This window comes from Polyodon spathula, chromosome 1 (assembly GCF_017654505.1).
Source record: "Polyodon spathula isolate WHYD16114869_AA chromosome 1, ASM1765450v1, whole genome shotgun sequence".
NCBI lineage: Eukaryota > Metazoa > Chordata > Actinopteri > Acipenseriformes > Polyodontidae > Polyodon > Polyodon spathula.
The window spans coordinates 27,435,880-27,460,748 of NC_054534.1; the positions used below are offsets into that span (position 1 = coordinate 27,435,880).

The 24,869-nt window shown below is 37.0% G+C and overlaps 1 protein-coding gene across 4 annotated transcripts in view; it reads left to right on the plus strand.

Annotated features, from left to right (window-relative positions):
• LOC121316705 (SH2 domain-containing protein 4A-like) overlaps positions 1 to 24,869 on the plus strand; it is a 69,424-nt gene that overhangs the window by 32,314 nt on the left and 12,241 nt on the right. Inside the window, exons 2-4 of one of the 4 annotated variants that reach the window (XM_041251787.1) lie at positions 10,196 to 10,327; positions 21,189 to 21,536; positions 22,152 to 22,311. In XM_041251787.1, the coding sequence (XP_041107721.1) occupies positions 21,362 to 21,536; positions 22,152 to 22,311 (335 nt within the window). In that variant the 5' untranslated portion in view covers positions 10,196 to 10,327; positions 21,189 to 21,361. Of the gene's footprint in view, positions 1 to 10,195; positions 10,328 to 14,411; positions 15,105 to 17,927; positions 18,536 to 21,188; positions 21,537 to 22,151; positions 22,312 to 24,869 lie in introns of those variants that run through there. The other 3 variants (XM_041251814.1, XM_041251798.1, XM_041251807.1) reach the window with 3 other exon arrangements.

The window sequence follows — 24,869 nt, forward strand, 5'->3', positions numbered from 1 at the left end:
ACACACAGGGTCGGGCACTTTGCCACAATAACATACGTACTTGGGGACAGATATGCGTCCCCACTGGGAAATAATAAACTGCCTTGTTGATTGTTGCTGACAGCATCCTAAATAATAAGGTTATAGATGATTATTTATGGATCCATGAACTAGATTGTGCTCCTTGCATCCAGCTTGCCTATAAGCCAAACAGTAATAAGAAAATGCCATTAGGTAAAGGTACATCTTTCAGTGGTTGATGCAGCTAGAACTATGTACAACTGGACTTTATTACAGATGAAGAAAAGTAGAAAACAAAGGGCCCTTTCACTGAGGGCAGGAAAAGGTTTGAAAACAAGGGGGGTGCTCGCTCCTACATTGCTGTGGCTTTCTTCGCTAATCATGGTCTGAAACAACATTGGCCGTTTGAGTCAGTGTGACCTTGAGACCCCACCATTGTGAGCTTGACTTGGGTTTTGGGTGTCTGCCAAGCTGTAAAATCACCCAGATGCCCCAAAAATGTTTGTAAGTTTGAATGTTGTGTGCTAATCCCCGGTTCTATTTTGAATATTGTCCTCTCACAACGTTAGAGTGTGCATGTTCTAAACATCATGGGAAGGATTACACTCTTGTTATTCAGTATACTACATATCAGGAACTATTTGATGATGCAGGACCAGATGAGGACCTAAAATAAACAATCTTTATATTTACTTTCTTTAATGTGCAGGACAAACCTCTAAAGCACAGGCTTTGAAATGAATGGTATTTATTTGATGATTATGGAGCATGGTACAAGGTCAAACATTTGATTATGGAGTATGGTACAAGATTAAATATTTGGCCTCAAACCCACTCGGTTTAAGGGGTCTGCTACTTTGTACGAGATGATAGACACCCCTGGTGGGATAATGAAAAGTGGAGAAAGGGATGTGAAAAGATTGAATGAACAGAGGTGTAGGTGACAGGTCAATTTGAAAGATAGTGGGGCTTCCTTGTTTTAATAATGAGCGAATTTTAAAGACTTGGTTATTACACATGTCAGCCTGCAAACATCAGCCACTTGCTAAAGCAAACTAACTATATAATATTATATAGTGGGATCAGATCAATAGAGGTATTGGGAAAAATAGATGTTGTTACATGCAGATCAATGTTGAAACACTGAGATAATAACGGAAAAGCTTTTAAGAATAATTTAAAAAATATAGTTGAGTCTTGAAATTGATCTTGTCTTACACAAGTAAATATAATTATTTACTTTGGATAGCCAAGTCAAGATGCAGTACTTCCCAGCTGGGCAGCACTGAGCAAATAAATTGATCTGCAATTGATCTGAGGTTATTTGGGTTTTCTATAAGCTGTATTCTTCAAAATGTACTTTTTAAATATTGGTTACAGTTTCTTTTATCATGGCAATTACCAACCTTCCAGCTTCATCTATACTCAATTAGTAGAATTAGTTTCAAGACAATAATAACAAATACAAATTTTACTAGGGCTTCTGGTAATTCAAAAAAGCCTATTGTCTGTTTAATGTTACTTTCTTCCCTATAAAAAGCCCACCAATGGGGGTTTATTAAGGCATTTCCTCTTTAATCAATTTATTTTGTAACATTAAGTTTGTTATTCCTCTTTGAATAAAACAGTGCCAAATGCATTTTGGTACAAAGACCTTAATAAATGTGATTGAGTCCTTGTGACAGAGACAGAATGAGTCTTGGTGATAAATCTCCCTCCTGACCTGTGAGGGCCCTGGACTGGATGGTCTGACAATTAATTCCCAGGGTTAGGTGGAAATCAGCCATCCAGAAAGGGGGCACAGCTGCGGTACATTAAGTCATCGCTCCAGAGGGAAAGAGATGTGGCAACCGTGGACTGGAGGAGAAACTGTTGAAGTTGCTAACCAAGGGGGCGTGACTGAAGGTATAAAAGTGGAAGTGGTAATGGTTACGAGAGAACCGCTGAAGGATGAGTGTAAAATAACCATGAGTGTTTTGTATTTTTTGTATCGCCTAATTGTAATGTTTGTTATTATTAGACGGCTAGCATGATCTGGAGCTGTCTTAAAGACAGCACAAACCCAGACGACACTGCACCAATGTTCACAGATTAAAATTGTATTTCACCATGAACACTACAGCATTCACTCTGGACTTCGTGACTGACCCTGGTGTTTATTGAACAATGCAATACATTTTGTTGTGTATTGCCAGACCTCCATTTCTTTACTGTTGTCATCAGACTTTGAATTATAAATAAATCACCATTTCACCAGTGATTTGTTGTTTGTTATTGTCTTGAGCACTGCATCACCTCTACACCTGCACACTGCAAACCACTTTGCCACAGTCCTTTAAACCCCCACTTGTGTAACAGTAGCGATTCAACCGGAATTGCATGAAGACCTTCAACTACTTTGACACACAAATGTTATCAGTGGTTAATGATTCACACATGATCATGAGTAGTACAGCGTTGATTAAAACCAGGTAATGCAGCAGACAGCAGTCCATAAAAAAGTCATCCTCTAACCAAACGTTACTAGAATGGATCAAAACAATTGTCAGCTTGTTCACATTGCTTGGCCTTGTCCAATGAGAGGGCTTTCAAGTTCTGGCATGGGATCAGTGCCGGAAAACGAGACACTTGCACCAGCGAGATTTAACCAGCCTCAGATAAAGGATGACAAAACACCATTCGGTCTTTGTAGTACGCTCAACTGTTCTGCATTCGAAACCCTCAGCAAAAATGCTTTGATGATAAAGCCTCCACACCCCTTTATAAAAGTTTATATAGCAACTCATTATGGATATGAAATAGTATCCTTACTAAAGCACTCTTCTTCTTGTTTAAATTCTCTTGGCATAATGTTCTGTTTCAGTATTACCACAATGGTGACTTTTCATAGCACCCCTTTTATCCCAGTGGAGCTCTCTGAATCATATCTAAACTAAGCACATCTGGCCGCAGTGTAAACATTAACCTGTCCCTCTAACCCTATTGGTTATACAAAATGCCTCATTTGTTTATATCCACTAGACGCAGATTGTTGCACAGGGTTACACTGTAATGTGACTATATGCACCATATGGAACATATGAGGTTTGATTCTGAGACCTATAGTGAGGGGTGCTTTAAGTTCTGAAAAGGATGTTATGATGTTGCACTTAAAATCAGTAAACCATGGCAATGTAGAAAAGCATAGAGAAAGAAAGGGAAAAATAGGCATGGCCAAGCACATAGTCTGTGAAAAGAATGATAAACTACAAGTTATTGTTTAAATAATAGCAAATCTGTTGATGAGTTTGAATTTAAGTAATAGAATAGTCCTTTCCCCACTTCAAGCTAAACATTTTCATTATCAAGAAGCATTTTTGTCTCTGTTTTCTCATGTCCCTGTCTTGGTTAGAAACTGCAGTAGTGAAATACTGTATAGATGTGCTAACAGTACTTGTTGATCAGCAATGCCAAAGACTACTGTGTGTACAATTCATTCTGACAATAACAATAATTATTTTTATATAGCACCTTTCATAGTGGCCCACCATTACAAAGGACTCTACAGAGGTAGGCTGTGAACTGTGTATTACTTGCAGAGTCACTTACAATAGGACATTGATTTAACATCTCATCTGCAGGATGGAGCACAATGAGGTTAAGTGACTTGCTCAGGGTCACACAGTGAGTCATTCAGTGGCAGTGGTGGGATTGGAACTGGTGACCTTCTGGTTACAAGCCCTGGACTTTAACCACTGGACCACAATGCCTCCATGGATATACTATTGCTTTTGTTTGCACAGTTTGTACTGAAAAGCTCAAGGAAATTGGTAAAAAAAAATAGCTTTTTTATTTCTAAAGACTCACATTAGTGAAGCCTGTTCTGTGATGAGCTCGACTGAACCATTTACAGGGTGCTCAGATTCCTGGGGTTTCTGACCCATAGCTCCGGAGGTTTGGTAATTGTTTTAGTTTGGACTGGCAATTGCTCACATTTCCTACAAAGCTTTAAAGACAATGTGAAACAAATTTAATAACCTTTGCATTCACGAACATGCAGCAGGAGTATTCTCAACTGTATGGAAATCATTAGACTGTTGGCTTGCTTCCACATTACAAATAATTTTTTTTTTCCAATATAAGACTTAAGAGTTAGTGCAGTGTACCAAACACTAAGCTCACATTAATGCTTTACATCTGATTCTACTTATAAAGTGAAATGGAAATGTTCATGAATACCAGTAATGACTATAGTATTTCCTATCAATAATTAATGGGACTGCACTGAGAAACATATACATTAAATGTACCTCAATATTTCCTACAATAATTAATGGGACTGCACTGAGAAACATATACATTAAATATATTGCATGTAATATTTATATAATTAAAATAAGTGTGGCTTTTCACAAGTTATTATTTAAAAAAAAAAGAAAAAAAAGATACATCTTAGCAAAAGGCAACGAACAATCCTTGTAACTATCAGAAATTACCAAAGGACTGTGTCAATAGACAGGAGCACATTGTGATAGGACGGTATACCTAACCTTTGTAAAGTGATAAGAAATAAAAATCAATGCCATTAATAACTACATTTAAATTCATGTCATTGAAACTATCTATTAATTTATATTACAATGTGTGCATGATGCATAACAAAAAACCAAAAGAAACAGCTGAGAAATAATACTGCTCTTCTACATGCATACATTGGTAACACCTTAAAATAATGATTCGATGAAATTCAATTGAATATTGCAGGAATAACACCTCAATATCTTCTACATGTCCTCTGAGTTCTGAAGTAATTCATTTTGAATTCAGCCCTTGTTAATTCATGTGGATTTAATTACCCGTATTCATTTCATATTGCTTTGTAACAAATTATGTTGATAAAATTTGTAAGGCATGCATGAATTAACATTGTTAACACTGCTGAATGCATGCCTTGTACTGTTCATGGGATCAGCATAATTCATTACAAAGGAACATTGAATAAATATAGGTAATTAAATCCACATAAATTAACAGGGCTGAAAAATGAATTACTTCAGAATATTCCAGTTATTCCTCTGGGAATTCATTATCAATTTGTGGATGTGAAGTGTTACAGATGCACTAATTGGGGTTTGCTTAGCAGATGTACTGTATTACCAACCATGGTGTAGTTAATTGATTGTATTTGTATATCCAGCAGTTAAACTCTCTGCCTTTAGGGTAAATTACCATCCAAACTGCCCTTAATGTCTTGTAATGCTCATTCTGTTTAAATGTAATGATACATGTGGTGGAAAATATTACAGCACACTTACTGCTCTTCCACAGAATAATGCCATTGTTGTGGAATCTGATTAATTAATAAGCATTCCTTAATGCTGATGTTGAAGTTATACACATGAACACAACATCATTTTGTTTTATAGTTTGTAAAATCAAATTGGATTTTTCTTATAGGTTTTTTTTTTGTATGTGTTTCACATTGCTCCAATCTATTGCTACAATGTGTTTGTTATTTAAAAAAAAAAAACTGTGATAAGCCAAGATTATTCTATAAATATTACATATACAGAGGTAAGGTTAATGTATATATGTTTCTTTGTGTTATTCCATTAACTAGTAGTATAAACTAATGTATTAAAAATAATAACACTTTTAGAGATTATAGTTTAACATGTGTGCATAATTTTGGCTTGTGCTCTACTGCAAAAATACATTGGGCCTTTCCCTTTTTCTGTAAAAAAAAATTAAGTGAGGTTGTAAGAGGACGGCTGAATGGTGACGTGCCCAGACCAGGAAGCTGACTGTGACACAGGACTGTGGGTGGATGCTCTCTCTTACTTTTGTTCATCCTCTCAAACACCCACCACATTCAGCCAAAGCGATGGGTCTTTATACATGTGGCCATCTCCAGATAAGCAATAAATGAATCAATCTGGAGATGGTCACATTCCATACCAGTTTAGTGGGATGGGGCTTTAACCCCTTCCTCTCTGCCAAAAAATAACACACATTCACCCGTTCTAAATAAACACAACACAATGCATTTTAAATCATAATACCCCCACAATAATACAATTAACAGAAGGGCTTTTCCCTCCATTAATTATATGCAGGGCACTCCTCTGCCCTGCTACAGAGGTTCACAGAAGTACTTTGATGGGATACTGGCTCCTCTGTTTTTAGATCTGCTGTGTTGTCCATTGTGACTGAAACGGACTTGTAACCAATGGATACAGCTTTTATTTACTTCAGAAACCTTTTCTGGGATTTGCATGTCTCTTGATGGTGTTTTATAGTTAAGTACATGTGCAAAACAAATTAACCATTTCCACGAAGGACATTCTATTCACTCAAAAGTGTCTGATATTTAGTCGAGGTGTTTTTTTATTTCTCAAAGGCATATAAATACAGGAGGGACTTTTGAAGTAAGATGAATACCAAAACATACAGGGACAACTGAGGACATAGAGGTCTACAGACCTGTGGCAGCTTGGACACCTGGGTAAAGTTATTGTAAGGTTTCTTCAGTTGCTATTACATGTATCTCTCTCTAGTGAGACACTGGACAGGAACTAGAACACTGGAGAATTCTCCCCAGCCTTTTCTGTCACCCCTGTTCATTAATGGCCTAGGGTGCCAAGGTGCTGCTGAGCTGACAGGAAGTCATGTCCAACCTTTCTTCCTCTGTGTCAGGGGGTCGCTCCACCCCTCAGCGGGGTGTCTTCACCCAGCACAAAGATGTTTTTAATACTGTGCTGCAGCTCAATTTTATACATGAATGTAAATTGTGTAAATTTGTACTTGTTTTATTTGTACTAATTTGGCTTTGAAGATTCCTACCTAACAATTTGATTAGAAATCTGCTTTGTATTCTTAAGGGTTACCACATTCATCATCTGTTAAGACAAACTTGGGATTCCTACCTGCAGCTGTTTAGAAAAATTGTATGGCAGATTGCATCAGCATTATTTCACTGTTCCTCCTAATGGTTTACTGTTTCTTAGTCGGCTTATACTTTGCAGAAGTGCTTGCCCCTAAGATAAACATTTACATGTTTTCCCTTACCATCTCAGATGAAATTTGAGGAATTTGTAAATATTTGTTAATTTTTGATTACACAGAAAAGACACATACTGTAGGTAATAAGGGAAAACCTTTATACTGATACTAACCGTTCTTTTTAATTAGCAGTGTTACAGTGAACTGTGCTAGTAAACTCATTATTTTAAAGGGTTTACTCAAACAATAATACATGATACATTTTTTACAATTTCTTAAATTAAACACAATCCTTTCTGCTGCAGTATTTAAAAAACACCAAACATTGAACTTACCATATCAATTGTTACTGTCTCCGGCTCACAGTTGGTTTACATTCTGCAGTAAACTGTGGATATGACTCCTGCCGCAGTGTAAAACAAAACACTCCACACAGTTACTCCATTTCAGCTGGTCTGCCTCGGAAGCAGTGCATCAAACAAGGGAGCTTTGTACCTTCCCAACCTGCCCTTCTCATTGTCGCCCAGAGCCTTAGTTTTGCTCATCAGAAACAGAACATTGTGATGCTATAAACTGGCAGTTTATGCTGTCTGCCAGTACTGGGGAGCGATTGGTTCCGATTTCAGCGGGAACAGACGGCTGGCTCTGTCTAGGTGCTTGTATGTTGGGAAGCAGACAGGGGTCGAGCTCCCTCCTGGTTTACTTAAAGTTCACTTCAGGAAACGCGGTGGCAGCGAACATTGACCTCCGGTGACCTCCCCAGATGTCAGAGTGATTGTTTATACTCTGACAATTTAATAAAGTTTTGATAGTTGTATAAGTTTATAGGAAGGCTACTCAATGTTTGAAATAGGTAAAATGATTACAAAATGATAAATAAACAGCCTAACTTACTTAAACTTATATAACTTTCCCAGGCTTTTTTTTTTCTTTCCCAGTTGAAAAATTGAGAAATCTACTCTTTGGAGTAAAAATACTTTGAAAATAAGCACTATATTTGTAATACCCATTTTAAAGCATCTGTGCTTCTGATACCTCTTACTTCAGTGAAAAAAATCATAACTTTAAAAATTATGGCATTTTAGACAAAACTGAAGACAAGAAATTTTTGTCTTTCTTGACTTATGTTTTGGCATTATTAATATTTAAAAAGAAGAACGAAGCAACTGAGGTGCATGTATTTGCCCTCAGTGCTACAAATATCCAGTCATTTTTTGTTTTGTCCTGTACTACACTGAACAAAAATATAAACGCAACTTGTAAAGTGTTGGTCCCATGTTTAATGAGCTGAAATAAAAGATCCCAGAAATTTTCCATATGCACAAAAAGCTTATTTCTCTCAAATTTTGTGCACAAATTTGTTTACATCCCTGTTAGTGAGCATGTCTCCTTTGCCAAGATAATCCATCCACCTGACAGGTGTGGCATATCAAGAAGCTGATTAAACAGCATGATCATTACACAGGTGCACCTTGTGCTGGAGACAATAAAAGGCCACTATAAAATGTGCAGTTTTGTCACACAACACAATGCCACAGATGTTTCAAGTTTTGAGGGAGCGTGCAATTGGCATACTGACTGCAGGAATGTCCACCAGAGCTGTTGCCATAGAATTGAATGTTCATTTCTCTACCATAAGCTGCCGCCAATGTCGTTTTAGAGAATTTGGCAGTACATCCAACCGGCCTCACAACCGCAGACCACGTGTATCCACGCCAGCCCAGGACCTCCACATCCGGCTTCTTCACCTGCGGGATCGTCTGAGACCAGCCACCCGGACAGCTGATGAAACTGTGGGTTTGCACAACTGAACAATTTCTGCACAAACTGTCAGAAACCATCTCAGGGAAGCTCATCTGCGTGCTCGTCGTCCTCACCAGGGTCTTGACCTGACTGCAGTTCGGCATCATAACCGACTTCAGTGGGCAAATGCTCACCTTCTATGGCCACTGGCACGCTGGAGAATTGTGCTCTTCACGGATGAATCCCGGTTTCAACTGTACCGGGCAGATGGCAGACAACGTGTATGGCATCGTGTGGGCAAGCGGTTTGCTGATGTCAACGCTGTGAAGAGAGTGCCGTATGGTGGCGGTGGGGTTATGGTATGGGCAGGCTTAAGCTACGGACAACGACCACAATTGCATTGTATCAATGGCAATTTGAATGCACAGAGATACCGTGACGAGATCCTGAGGCCCATTGTCGGGCCGTTCATCCGCCGCCATCACCTCATGTTTCAGCATGATAATGCACGGCCCCATGTTGCAAGGATCTGTACACAATTCCTGGAAGCTGAAAATGTCCCAGTTCTTCCATGGCCTGCATACTCACTAAACATGTCACCCATTGAGCATGTTTGGGATGCTCTGGATCGACGTGTACGACAGCGTGTTCCAGTTCCCGCCAATATCCAGCAACTTCGCACAGCCATTGAAGAGGAGTGGGACAACATTCCACAGACCACAATCAACAGCCTGATCAACTCCATGAGAAGGAGATGTGTCGTGCTGCATGAGGCAAATGGTGGTCACACCAGATACTGACTGGTTTTCTGATCCACGCCCCTACCTTTTTTTTTTTAAGGTATCTCTGACCAAGTCATGTGAAATCCATAGATTAGGGCCTAATGAATTTATTTCAGTTGACTGATTTCCTCATATGAACTGTAACCCAGTAAAATCTTGTTGCATGTTGCGTTTATATTTTTGTTCAGTGTATCTAGCTCCTGGACTAAAAAGAAAAATAATTGTACAATAACGTGAAAGTTTTATTCTCCTATTTAGTAACAGCCTTAGTGCACACCATTTCAGTCAAATGGATTTCTGGGAAATGGGCTCCCAGCCTAGCTCCTGCCATGATTTCTTGACTGACCTCTGAGCACGGCAAGGCAGCACAGATGCCAACAGTTCTTGTGGATGTCCTCTAATCACTTAGTAAAACTATGGGTATGGAAAAAATAAAATAAAAACTGCCTGAACATAAAACACTTAATGATGAAAGAAAGTAAGGACATACAGCGGTGTGTACAACCCATGAAGCAGCTAACCAGTCAGAGAATCTGTATCCCAGACTGTAACTGCAACTAGCAAATAAAGAGCCGCTGTTTTTAGATTTTAATGAATGATAAATAACCCCAAATGCAACTGTAACTGTGAATGTCAATAATACTTACGAGTGCTAACAAGGTTTTGTCAATTTTCTTTTCTCTTATCAGGGTTGGCAGGATGATCATTGCTCCCTTGGTGAAAGATTACCTAATGGTGGCAGTTATGTACCTAATGAGTGTCCAGTGCACTGGCTTCAAATCTTCAACTGCAGAGACAAATATATCGGCTCAACCCAGCCCGTAAGTATAATATACTGTCAGGTAAATAGTGCAGGCTGTGAATTCATTCATAAAAAGCAGTCAAACAAAAAAACATTATACACACATGTGAACTTTGACTTTTGTGTTATGTCTGGTTGCAGATGAAGCGCAGATGTAACCGGCTGCAGCCCAAGTTTAATATTAGAAGGAGATGAGATTGAGTTTTATAGATTGCTTTCATGGAAATGTGGCCCAAGAAATGCCGGGCCAGGCCAAAAGATCGACATGCTTTTTAGCTCTGGGGGTTTCGATCCTAGTAAGGTCACAAATAAAATCCCAACCTCACATCACAACACACACCACCACATTTTCCCACTGTGAGCTGTTTTAACAGTACTAATGTCTATTTGTGTCCTCCTGTGACTAGATGCAGTCAGTCTGCCCTGTTGATCTTGTATCCTAATCTCTCAGCTTTCCTGGGGAACAGTGAAAACCAATGCCTCTAATGTACTACATGTCTACATGGTTCACTTGTAATAGTTATAAGAAAACAAATATTTAAAAAGGAGTATCACGCACACACTATGATAAGATCAAGACTTTTGTAAATATCTACAAATTATATTTTTCCCAAAAGGAAGCAGGAAACGTTTATTCCCTTAAAGCTGCACCCCATGACTAAGAGATGATGTTATTGCTCCAAATCTGTATGGAAAAACAAGCAATTTTGGGATTAATTTTAGGATTGTTCAGTAGATGTAACTGCATAGCTAAAGAATAATAATAATAATATTAATAAATAATAATAATAATAATAATATAATAATAATAATAATAATAATAAAATCAATTTGATATTAAATCCTTCAACAGCATCATAAGGCCATGAGGAATAAATGATAGAACCCAAGTTTTTATAATGTCATTATGTTTTGAATACTGCATATTACAATGATTGTGCTGAGGTCTGGCATGCCGTATTTAAAGCTCTTCATCTCTTCAGATGTCAAATAGAAGATATATATTTTAACCTTCATATTTTAACTTATAACATTGTATACTAGATTACTGATACAGAGTTAAAAAGGAATAGCAAATCCAAATTGAATTACACAAGGCTGGAATAAAGTCACATGGTGTATAGCAACATATGCTGTGGTTTATGTTGCCACCATAGAAAGCTGAAAGTATGAGGTCCTAAGCAAAACTTAAGCAATAAGTTTTACCAAGCTCACTGACCCCTGGAGGCAAGGGCCCAACAAGAGAGCTCTCTGGACTTGTCTGGTGCCGGACTTGCAGTGGCTGCTGAATCACGGTGAGGCGAACTAACCCCAGACTGTCCCAACCCTGTGGGTGCGTTAATGGGGATGTGTTTGATAGCAATGGGTGACAGATTAAATTTCCCTGATTGTCTCAATACAGACATGACCTCAGCAACATAAAGCCGTTCTCAGGGCTATGCCCAGCTCCACCACACGATTTTCATTAAAAAGAGAATGATGAATATTAATGGTATTTCCAAATGAGGAACATTCCACACTAACCCAATGCACCATACGCACGACTGTGAAACAGCAGACCAGAAATTGAAATCAGCAGGCGAATAAAGTTCAGTGGCGAGGGGATTCTAACTAGACCATTACACATACCATGTCAGGCTTCAAGCCAGGGGCAAATTATACAAATTAAAATAAACCTTTAGTATGAGGCGCAACTATAGTGTAGAAAACATTTAATTCAGCCCTATACAGGTGACAAAGAAACCCAAGTGTAGATATTATTATAGGCACAGGAGGTAAATATTCTGAAGAATTTAGGCAATTTCAGGCATTATATGAATTACATCTAAATTAAAACAATCCGGTTTGTTGAAATATTGACAGAAATATAGGCATTATACTACTTTAAACAACTGAATAATATAACAACGTTACCAAATTTATAACGCTTCCCTTATCTTGTGCTGCAATATTAAAAAATAACTAATGGTGTTTGTTTGTCTTTCATTCATAACCCTCCCTCATGCTTTAGCAGCAAACACAGCATCTCTCTATTTTGCACATGTATTTCAGTTTGAAAATGATAGTTAAATGATGTTTACAATATCTACTTTGTTTATTTATTTTGAAAAAAAAAAAAAAACAGGCTTGATTCTCCTTGTGTTTTAGCCACATAAGTGAGTCAACTGATTATGTTTCTAAACAATTAACAATCGGTACAAATATATTCTTTACTTCCACATCTTTTTTTTGGTGTGCATAGAATTAATTTGGTATTTAAAGTAATATAAGTACCATTCATGTGGTTGCTCATAAACTTTTATTAAAATAATAAAAGTTTTGCATACAAAAACCTGTTTGTTTTAGTCCAGGAAAGGCAAAGACTTCGGATGAAAGGCACATTATGAGCCGAGGAGCAGAATTCAAAGCTGGATTTCTTCTTGTGTTGTAATAACACATTTCTGCCCTTTTTTTCCACTAGAAGGTTATTCCAGCGTGATGAAGCAAGACAAGCAAATGAACACTTTGCAATGGACTTCCTAACAGATGGGATGTACAGTAGATGAGAAGACTATTGTTCAATACATTGAGTAATTATTAAATAAACACTATTAAAACTGCTCTTTTTTGTACACTTAAAAATAAGTTGATACCAAGTCAATATATGTCATACCAGTCTCAAGTTTCAAGATACCATACAAGTTTCTAAGTTTCTAAGAAAACTCTACAGTTTTCCTAGGCAAAGGTTTTGCAAGAGCATTTTAAATGAATCCTCCTTTGTTTCATTTTGCTGTTTTATATCTTTTTTTTACCCTTAAGCTGTCCAGAAAAAAAAAAAAATCCCTACAACACTGAAGATTTCATTTGTAACTGGTTACAAGTATGTGTGTGAATAAGTATGACATACAGATGGATGGGTGGACAGACAGACACTCCCTATATCCCCAGAATCTCATATTCTCAATAACTTATGACAGATAGTGTTCATACCAAGTTTAGATGAACAATTCTCCAGATATAAGGAGTGACCTGTGAAGTGTATATTACTGCCTCTAGTATATTCTAATCCAGAGATGTGATACACTAGGTTGTTCAGCATGTTTTTTGTTTTTGTTTTTTTAATGGCCAGTTTTCCAAAATAAACTTAACAGTTTTTTTTTTTTTTTAGAGTGTATATATATATATATATATATATATATATATATATATATATATATATATATATATATATTATAACAATGCAGGAAGCAATATTTTTGTAGTTTTACATCAGTGATGAATGAACTGTTTTAAGGATAAACTTCGCTGTGATCGCCATCTTGTGTCTAAAACAGAATACAACCACAACATTGTTGAAAGTGATGTCTTCCAGATTGTATCTCCAAGAGTATCTATTTAAACAGAATATATATTTATACAGAATCTACAAGGTGACACATTTGAGGGAGGAAAAGCAAGCTTATTTTAGAGATATAATCTATTTGGTGTGAGGTTGTATTTACAAATAAATAAATAAATAAATAAATAATTTGATATAACATGTCCAGAACCACAATGGATGTGAGGTACAGTAACTAGCAGTTGAATCCTATATAATAAATGAAATGTTCTATTTTGTTCATTTTTGCTGACAAAAGAAATTGATGTGCGTGATAATTAATTTCCTTACCCTTGTCATTGCAATATAGAAGTGTGTGGGTTACCGTGGTTACAGAATAGCACAGCTTTGTTGGCCTCATTGAACATGCCACAGCTTGTAGCACAGGACAGGTGTCTTTGCACCAATTCCAACAGCAATGATTGTTTGACAATACACTGAAATCACTTGCCAAATAATAACGAAGCACCAGCTAGGTAGCTCAGTGCAATGTGATGCTAAACCTCTGTTCATAGTTAAAACATGAACACGGGTGCAGTTTTTGTCATTTTACATTGTTAAAATCTGGAATAATCACTTTTTAGAAACAGCATTTAAATCCAATTAAATGAAAAAAAAGAAAATCCGATTAAACTTTGAAAACAATATATTATTTTCGCAGACAATCTTCCACATAGGTGTCAAAACATTTGGTCTAGTTTATATATATATATATATATATATATATATATAAACAACAATCAAGTCACTGTTTAAACCAAGTTCTATTTATTTCTTCTCATTACGAAGATTTTCCATAATCCCACCATAAACCCACAGAGTCATTGAACAAAGTTAAGTCTGGACACAAATTACATTAATGGAAAAAAAAGAACATGTGAACTGAAGCAGTATCCAAGGAACGACTTAAGAAATGAGACCAGAATAATTCAAAGCCTTAAGGGAAACTTCAACTGTTTAAAAAAAAGAAAAGGGGGGGGGGGGCTATTTTAAAGCCATGAAATTTGAGTTGAAGCTTCCCTCAATGGTCTCTTAATTGCCTTTATATTCCCAGAGATCAATCTGCTATGTACTTCCTTCCTACTCAGTCTTCCCTGCTGAGCAGCACTGCAACGATACCACCAATACCAACACAATGTGACATTAACATTTCATTATTATTATTTTTTTACTTTGTAAACACTATCTGTAGTTTGAAGAGCAGCTGCGGCATGCCTCCTGCTTCTCTTTCATGGATTTCCTGGCAAATCTAGCACTGCTTCAGGAAGACTCGAATGATATTGGCTAAGTATGAATGGTGCAGATTGTAAGAAGTGGACATGTTGACTCTAACTCCCACTGTGTTTTCGTACTCTTTCAACATAGAAAATGGAGTGTTTGTCTGCTGTAGTGACATCTTCCAGCCATTTTCTCACGCTGGATATTTGACTGAAGCAAAGTATGTGTTTACTTAAGTTTTTTTTTTTTTTTTTTTTTTAACTCTAACTACCCAATTATATTGGTTATTTGTTTTTAAATATCTTTTAAATGAATTCTAAATATAATATTCTAAAGAGTCAGTGCAATAACCCCCTAGGGGGGTCCTTATAAAAGTTTAGCACAGTGTTTTGCTGTTTCTTCCATGGTTATACTATGCATTTACAATAGTTTACAATGCTTATTAATATGATTTACCATACTTCTCTCTGCTTTACAATGCTTACCTATGATTTAACTTTCACTGTGCTTTATTACACTTTACTATAGAGCATGTTACTATGCTTTCACTGTGCTTTATTACACTTTACTATAGAGCATGTTACTATGCTTTCACTGTGCTTTATTACACTTTACTATAGATGTTACTATGCTTTCACTGTGCTTTATTACACTTTATGCTTATCTTTCACTGTGCTTTATTACACTTTACTATAGAGCATGTTACTATGCTTTCACTGTGCTTTATTACACTTTACTATAGAGCATGTTACTATGCTTTCACTGTGCTTTATTACACTTTCCTATGCTTTTACTTGTACAAGGGGGCATTTAGGGTGAGATCTCAACATGGAGGAGTCTGAACCGACTCCCCAGCCAGAGTGACAGCTCTGAGTGACGCTCTGAAAACGTGCCTGTGGAGCCGGAGCAGTCAGAGAGTGCTGTGAGCAGTTTTAACTCTTACAACCCAACTTCAACGCGTCATCTGGACAAATAAACACGGGCTGGGTGCATGCTCAGGGCATCTGCATGGAAAGAGTTTTTCCTTTTGTTTTTTTTTTTTTTTTTTAATGCACTGATTTCACAAAAGCGATTGGAAGAATAGAAAATGATTTCATTGTAAAACAAAGAAACTGAGGGTTTTCTCAAGCTGTCTTTTGTATAACTAGTTTAGTATCTGTCGTGGGCTGGTGATTATTGTCTGTAAGAAACAGACAGTATGTTCTCACTTTTGGAAACTAATATCCTGTCGGATTTCATGCAGCCACTAGACAACTTTTGTTAAGCAACATAAAATGAAATGTTGCTATAATACAAGTAACTTTATATAATGGTTGTATAGAAACAATCATTTCTTATTCAATTCATGTTGGACATTAACAGCTTAGTGCTTAAAGTAAGGAAACGTCCCTATAATATGATCACCAAAGCAAATTTCCCACTCCTATATCTATACAACACAACACCCATGATTATAAATCTGGCTAATGGCAGGATACCAAGATATAGATCTACAGGTGCCTGTCAAAATCATGGCACCAGATTATGGGCTACAAATTCTTCTATTTGAATACACTGTAAAGGTGTGCACTCAACACATCATTACTCTTGTAAGTCACAATTGTATCAGGAGGGAAGAGTTTCCTGGAGACCCCTGGAGAAATTCAATACAGCAGGTATATGAAAAACGATGTGCCTGAAAGAGTCAGACTGTAACAGAGCACAGTAGCCAGTGTGTATTTGTTTACTCCAAAACACCTGAGGGTGGGCGATTGTGCTTAGGCATCTCAGACACAAGGCACAAGCAAGCAGTTGTGTTATTGTGCCTACAAAATATACATTAAAAATGCATTATGTGCTGAAACAATTTGCATGGGTTAGAACACTTTTTTATGGGTTTGTCAAGGACATTTTATAAGTGTTAGCAAAGGTAGGAGCACTTAAGTTACATTTCTATCTTACTGATTTTACTGTTTGTTTTTTGCTCACTGCTTAAGGATGCAAAGCTCAGCCTGGAACTGAAGCAAGGTCTTGGAATCTTCCTATCAAGCCATGTTACCGTGTAGACTGCCTGTCCCTTGTATGCTATCAACCAGAGCTTTTGCCGCCTTGCAGCTTTGTCAGCTAGACATGGCCTGGGAATTTAAATAAAATATGAATTAACAAACACAGAAGCAGAATTATTAAACAAATAAGATTGTTTACTGTATTTCTGAATGCTGCTACTACAATGTAACTTAACTGATGTTAACTTGCTAACAAATCTTAATACAGTAGCAAAACTGGGACTATTTACCAATTTTACTGTTTCCAACCGGGAACAAATATGAAGGCTGAAAACTAGGACAATCCTACCTTGTTAAACACTGCCACGGAGTGCATTTCAAATCCTGAGTCTGTCCCGTGCTACCAGTGGATTTTGTTTCTGATGGTCCCGGGTCACTGTCTGTTGTCCAGTATCTTTGGCATAGGCCATGATTTGATTTTCATTTCCATATTCAGTGGTTTTGAAATCCCATTTACAAAGATGTCCTGGCAATACATTAACAACACACACAAAAACAACAAGACTCTGAGAATTATTAGCTTAGATAATATTGTACATACATTTGCTTAAACTATTACAAAACTATCTGGCTTTGAAAAGAATGAGCATCTAGCTGCAGACTGATTGAAAAATGATTCAAGTCCATATGAATAACAAAAGGTATCTTGCCAAGCCATGCTCTGTTACATGATCTAAGTGCACCGGAGCATCACTTGCGTAATACAGTACAAGTTATACACTCTTCAAGCACTGGTACTTCTTTGGTATTGGGACTTTTGATGTATAACAGGTGGGAACACTACATTTAATAGAAAACTGTACTGGCAGAGCTATGATTCAATACAATTCACATTTCTATAGTGTCTTACACCCAAAGTGTAACACACACACACAAATAAATAAATAAACCATTAAAAATGAAAAACAGTAATACAAAATTTTATTAAACTTAAATTGAAAAAGTAACAAAAACGTATTTTTAATATAGAATGAGAACAAATAAGATATAAAACGAGTTTGTAATAATAAAACAATAAAATATAAGATTTTTACTACAATATACTAATCTCTCAATAGTTTAGTTTACTTCTCCTTACGTTACCAGACCTGTTTCCAGAGCAGCTTGTTAACATTCCCCTGGGGCTGTTTTCTTTGTTCGAGCAAATACCTCTCACGCTTTGAAACCTGTATGCAGTTTACAGGTTACATGCACTGAGGAAATTGAGGTGTTGTTATTGGTGATAGGGGGATCGTATGCAATCACACTTACTGATCAGACTCCCTACTCAGTGAATGCAGACTGCTTTTAAAAACATGCGGTATGTGTGACAATAACGATAATGAACGACAACGCATTGGTATAAGCAACATACTTTACAGGTAAGAAGAACTTTCAATATGATTCGTCTTCTTCGTTTGCGACGCTTATTCAAACGGGTTAGTCGGCATGACTCTTGTTTGTTCTATTCTACATCCAATCGAAGAGCATTGAAGGGGGAAGCAAAAAAGAAGTGTAGCGGCTGTGGAGAACAAATGCCAGTTAAACTTTCTAGGACAATATCGACGTCAAGAAGAAAATAATTTTGAATGACCTGAAATACAACTCAATTTAAAGCGTTGTTTTAGTAAGTTCATCCAAAAAATATCCATATCCGTGATTTGTTTTGTTTAATATAACTAAATATCTTTTTGTATTCAATAATCTGTAAAACAAAACAAAAAACAGTTCTCCAATAACCGGTCAGGGCTGGTAGTTTCCACACAGGGTGACATGATGAGGTAAGTTATATCACTTGAGAAATGGAAACGCTAGTGTTTTACTAGTCAGAAAGGTTTGCTGATAAAGTACACGGCTAAACTACGAATGAATGGAATTAACACTGAAGAATACGTTTTTAAAATTATTATTTTAATGCCCGTTTAACATGAATGCAAGCCAGTGCCGCGTTAATTTATGTGCTTCATAAGTCATTAGCTCATAGTTTTGAATTCTTATTGATGTGGACTTGTGTGTTACCATGATTTTAAATGCAGTAAGTCATTTTTATAGGTACATTAAAAATGTACTTTGCGGCAGTAATTTTACAAAGCCACGCTGCAATAAGACACGTATAGTAGAGGCTTAATAACGTGATGTATTTGCAGAATACAAACTGTATGCGAGTTAACCTGTGTAACCACAGCGTTAATTTATATAATGATGGCTGACATTGAGGCCATGTGAATTACTTTGAGTTATTGTTCTTTGAGTTGTTGTCTTAATAACAGTATTATATGGCAATATTCTATGTGTGGTTTTTTTTCCAATTAAGTTCTGTCTCCCGTGTTTGTATAATAATAATAATAATTTTAACCTCTGGCCATATCCATGATACAAACTATTCCATAACAGGTGACACGCCTCTAACATGCCAGATGCAGTGGGGTTTTTTTTTTTAATTTATTTTGTTGAGTATTTTACTATGTATGCTTTTCAAAGGTTTTTATGTTTATTTAGATAATGTAATGAAAAACACATTTCTAAACGTGTATATCTATAAATTCTCTTTGCTGCATTTCTGAATTTTCCCAGTAGATAATTTTACAAGCACATTGTAAAATATTTCATTCCAAGAATAGCATGTTTCTTCCTTATTTCTTTTTTTGCTTGTGTTTGCATTAACAAGAAATGTTATATATATATATATATTATATATATATATAATAATATATATATATATATATATATTATATATATATATGGCAGCATCAATGTCTTGCTGTAAAGAGTTTACGTCTGAATGCTGTGGGTGGGGATCAAATTCCGCGGCATTTGTCATATGGGTGGACTTTACAGTTTAAACTAATCACCATTCTCTTATCTGAAAGTTAAACATTTCTAGGAAAAAGTTCCATGAAGATGTCATTGCTGAATGTCCTTGTGTGATGTCACCTGTGTGTTTTGGTCAATAATTCCTGTTTCAAATAGACATGAGTCATTTTTAGTTTCTTTCACTTACTACAGTGGGAGTTAGGATCAATTCCTGTTTTTCAATTCCATCTCTAATTCCCTTTCAAAATCAATTCCGAATTCCAGTTCCTTCAAAGGAACTGGAATTTTATACTTTAGAGACAGTTTGAAGACAGTTTAATTGACTAACACAGTTACATGTAAGTAATTTGTTGTCACTGAGAGGCTCATTGCAATTGAGATGAATCATGTATTGGAACTGGGAATTTATTTTAAAAAGGAATTGAAAATGGAATTGGAATTTAAAAAAAACAAAACAGGAATGGACCCCAAACCTCCTTAATATTGACTCCTGCTCGTAGTTTTTCTGTTTCAATGACACTGTAATAAATAATGAAACTTAATGGAAGTAGCCTGCTTTGGAGTTCTATTGCTGCTGTACATTTAATAATTAAAAAAAATAAAATAAAGGTAAACGTCATATAACAAACATTTGTAATTGCATATGCTGTATATTACAGATCGCTTAGGATCGTGTATTCCATGACGCGTCAGAGAAATCCTATTCATGACATTGACCGTGCCACTTTCAGTTTTAACCGTGATGTGTTCTCCATATCGGCATGGTTGATGTCCTCTGCTTTAAAAAATCATACCTGAGGCACCTCTAGGAATTCCATTATCTGCAAAGTCCATTCAAAATGGTGACATCACAATCGTCTGTGCAGCTTAGCCACTGACCGGTATTCTCTTCATCAACCTTTTCCCATGTTTCAATGAAACTGACAAAGGACTAAATGGTAAAAAGATTAGAAAACAAATCCAGCTGGGTTTGTAAGTTGTGGGTTAATTATAAAGCACTCTATAATAGAGGATGGGGAATGTTGCTGTATAGGTAATATTGACAGTCGTAGTAGTTAAACGGACCTCAGCTTTCAGCCACAGCCCCTTCACTTCTACTCGTGCTGATATTCTAACAAACACTAACGTTCATCATCCTATAAGAATATACTGTATAGAAGGGCTGTCAACGATGGCTCCGGACATTCAGTTGTTTTTGGTTGAAGCAAGTCGAAGTACAAAAACAAATGTGTAGGCTAAGAGTTTAAACATGTAACCTGTTTCATGCACGGTGTGTAGTCCACTTAAACTTTTTTTCCTTTGTGACTTTTGTGTTTGTGTTTGCTTTTCATGTCAATGGTTGCACAGTCTGGTTTGGTAAGCTTCACCCAGTGACTATACTGCTAGCAGAAAGAATATGTAATCATTAGTTGACTTGATGCATAACAATTTGGCTCCACTTTAATTTTGAGTCTGTTTCCTTGCAGGAATGAAACAACCTCCATGAGGATATGATAATAAGTTACAAAATTGAGCTGTAGTTTTTACAGCCTTCAGTTCCTGCCATTATTTCTCAGCGTGTTGAATAAAGCGTCTACTGTCGTCCCACGCTGTGTTTTTAGAAGACTTTGAAGCAGGCTTGAGCTGCGTGGCTGTTACCATGTTGGAGCAGATTTTGGCTGATATGTGGATTGAGCCGGAACTCTTGGCTGAGCTAAATGAAGAACAAAAACAGATCCTCTTCTTTAAGATGAGGGAAGAGCAAGTTCGGAAATGGAAGGTAAAAGAGGCCCTGCTGGAGAAAGAGCAGTCGCTCAAGAAGAAATCAAAGAAAGGTAACTTAAACACAGAGTCGATAGAACACGTATAGTATTTAGTGGATGCGTATGTGAAACGCTGGTTCCATTTAAACTGAATTTTTTATTTTTTTTGTGAAGACATGAGCTCCAAGGATCCCACCTCGTACACAATAAAAAATACATACCTATGTACCATATTCATAGCTTAGTCTTCCATTTTTGGTAAAAGGTTTTTGCATATCTTATACAACTTTGTGCACAAAGTTTAGCATCATTTAGAATGACACTGGCAAGTATAGATTTCCTCAAACGTAGCTGAGGATCAAAGGCTAGGTTACTTACGCACACTCAGTTAAACTACGTCAATATTTATAAAACTGTCTGTTCCAAAATTCTGCCTATTTGAAAAAAAAAATTGTGTTCACGGTGAAATGACTTCCCCTTGTACCATGTGTCAAATAACCAGCCTAATAAAATAATTCCATCAATCTTATCTTTTGTGCACTTTTAATCGCTCAGTGTCTTCTGGGTAAAACCATTAATCACCGGAAAAAATATGTTGATAGAGCTGGGGAAATTGCATTCAACTTGAATTTCCAAGCTGCCAGTTCAGTAATCAGAAGTCTTAACATGCATTGATTTATGTTGCAGCCAATGGAAAGTCAGTGAAATGGCTGCTGGGTTCAGACAATGATGTGTGGGTTTGGGTAATGGGAGAACACCTTCAAGACAGAACTTACGACGAGATCTGTGATGACATCATGGCAGAGAGAGCACGCCAGCAAGCACAGCGAGAGGCAGAGGAGGTCAGGTACCAGCTCACTTACTTCCCCTTGTCCTCATGCCATTATCCAATTCTTTTTATATATTTTTCTTAAATTTTTATTCATATAAAGTAATTGAACCCTAAAATACTTTTATTCATTCATAGTCATTCTCACCTGGTGTTCAGAGTGCAGCTTGTCAGTTCTACAGTACTTGCACAGTCTCTCTTGTGAAACAAAACAATTTAATTTCCAAATATTTGACTACATTGCAGTTTATACATTCGGTTGTGTGGGAATAGGTAGCTTAAAATATGTATTATTGTCAAGGCATGTCAATAAACAGGGCAACAAAAACAAAGAACAGGCCACCAGTAAGCTTGTAGAGGGTACACCTGCATTTATATGTAAAATAGTCACAAATGTTCAGTATGCGAGTGTAGGCTGTTTATGTTCACATATTATGCTGATTCATAAAGTAAACTCTACAGCTATGGCCAAATGTTTTGCATCACCTAGAATTTTTAGGATTGATAAATAAAAATAAAAAACTATATGAACATAATTTAAATGTCATGTAATCAAAGAAACAAAATAATATTGCAAAAGTATACCAGAAGTCGTAATAGTACATTATTTCATGTTAGATTTTGAAAATGTCAAATTTTTGTAGTTTGTCAGTTTTTCGTTAAATATGTGGAAAACTACAGAGCTGTTTGTTATTCAATAAGTTAACGTAACATTATTGACAAGGTTTAATTCGACTTTGTGAAGCAAATTTAGTTAATTCTATAGGGTGATGTCAGGATGATGGCTGCTTGTATGGCTATGCTGAGAGGTGATGATGGACTATTTGGTCGCTGGTCCCACCTGTTAAGGGGAGAAGAAGCAGCCACCGCCTTCTGAAAGAGGAACTGATCTGATGATGCCAGGATCAGCGGGGTGGACCGGACAAAGCTTAAATGCAGGAATAAACATAATAAATGAATAAAATATACCCAACTCCTCACTCTATTGATCATGGCTAGTTGAGCAACAGCTATGCATTCCGGAGAAGTTCTAATATACTGTTCTACAGCACTGGAGGCCCATCTGCCAAGGAGTTCGATTATGGATAGGAAAGTCTGGCTGCTCCAGTTCTGAAAGAATGGCCTGTAAAATGTGTGGAAGAGAAGCCTGTGCAAAGTAATGGCATGGATAGGTGGACTGAGAACCACGATCGAGTTACTGGTTCATTTGTTTCTGTTATGAACATGGGATCTTGGGGAGCATTATTGAAAGTCCTGGCAAAGGTGTACTTGTAGATGGAGTTGTAGGGGGCAACAGATCAAAGGAATTTTATGGTAGTGAATGGGCTCCTTGCTAGGATTGGGTGAGGATTTTTGAGTTCCTCGTAATAGTAAAGATGCTTGCGGTAGTCCAATGATAGAAGGACAGTTCAGTTTAGTCTTAGGTTCAATTGGATGCCTAGTATGTTTTGATTGTAGATAGCTGGAGGTGCAGTTTTCATGACAGTGTGTGATGAAGACCAGGAAGTGATCAGAAGACCCGGTGTGGCAGGATATATGGTAAACTGAACCGAAGTGAAGATAGTATTGTATGATTCTAGGGCCCAGGGGGCTAAATAGTTCATCGTGAGTTTACGGGCTGAGGAGAGTAGATGGCTGGGGAGGACATTTATAGGATTGGCTCTGGAAGTGTGGAACTGGTGGGCTGACTAGATCGGCGATTGGGGCCAGTCTCTTGAAGCGTTGTTGCTTCTTACGTGCTCTGTGACGGTATAGGCAATTCACACAGACCAAAATGCAGTATCGGTGCTGTCATAACTCGTTTGTTTGAAAGGGGTACTAGAGAAAGCGAGAGAGAGAGAGAGAGCAATCATTCAACTGTCTCTCCCCCAAATATCAACCTAAGCTTCCAACAGCTGTAGACCAGTGTTTGTTGTTAACTAAACGTGACCTCTCAATGAACCTCTGTCAGCTACCAGATAACAGAAAGGCTTCAAAGAGCAAGAACTCTGCTTCTTTTTTTTATTGTTTTTTTTTTTTTTTTTTTTTACTTTGTGAGCTTCTGCTTTCTTTCCTTCTTTCTGTGAATTTGAAAGGAATACTTGGCAAGCCTTTGAAAGCTTATCTAGTAATTATCTAGTAATCCCTTAATTTAATATGCATTGTAGTAGGAGTTGGTTAAAGAATGGAGCTTTGAAAATATGGCCTGATATGGTTTCTATTAATGAATCACAAAAATAATAGTGCAAAGTGTGGACTTGATATTGGATTATCCCCTCCCCTCCCCTCCCACTGGTTTAGAAAGAGGCTTTTAAGTTAATGGTATTTTTCAATAGTACTGTAAAGGTAGCTCAGAACTGGTGCACAATGTGAGTTGTGTACTATAGTGCATTTTGCAACTGAAGGGTTTAGTTTTCCTGCACTGCAGCCTGTCGCATCTTGACAATCTGCTGCAGGTATCAGGTTTTAGTGTGCATCTGTGGGGGGTGTCAGCAAGGTATTGTAGCTAACAAACCAAGCAGATGGAGGCACTGCTGTGTCGTTCTATTGATCTGAAATAATGACAGAATAATTCTGTGAGATTATGGCATCTAGTC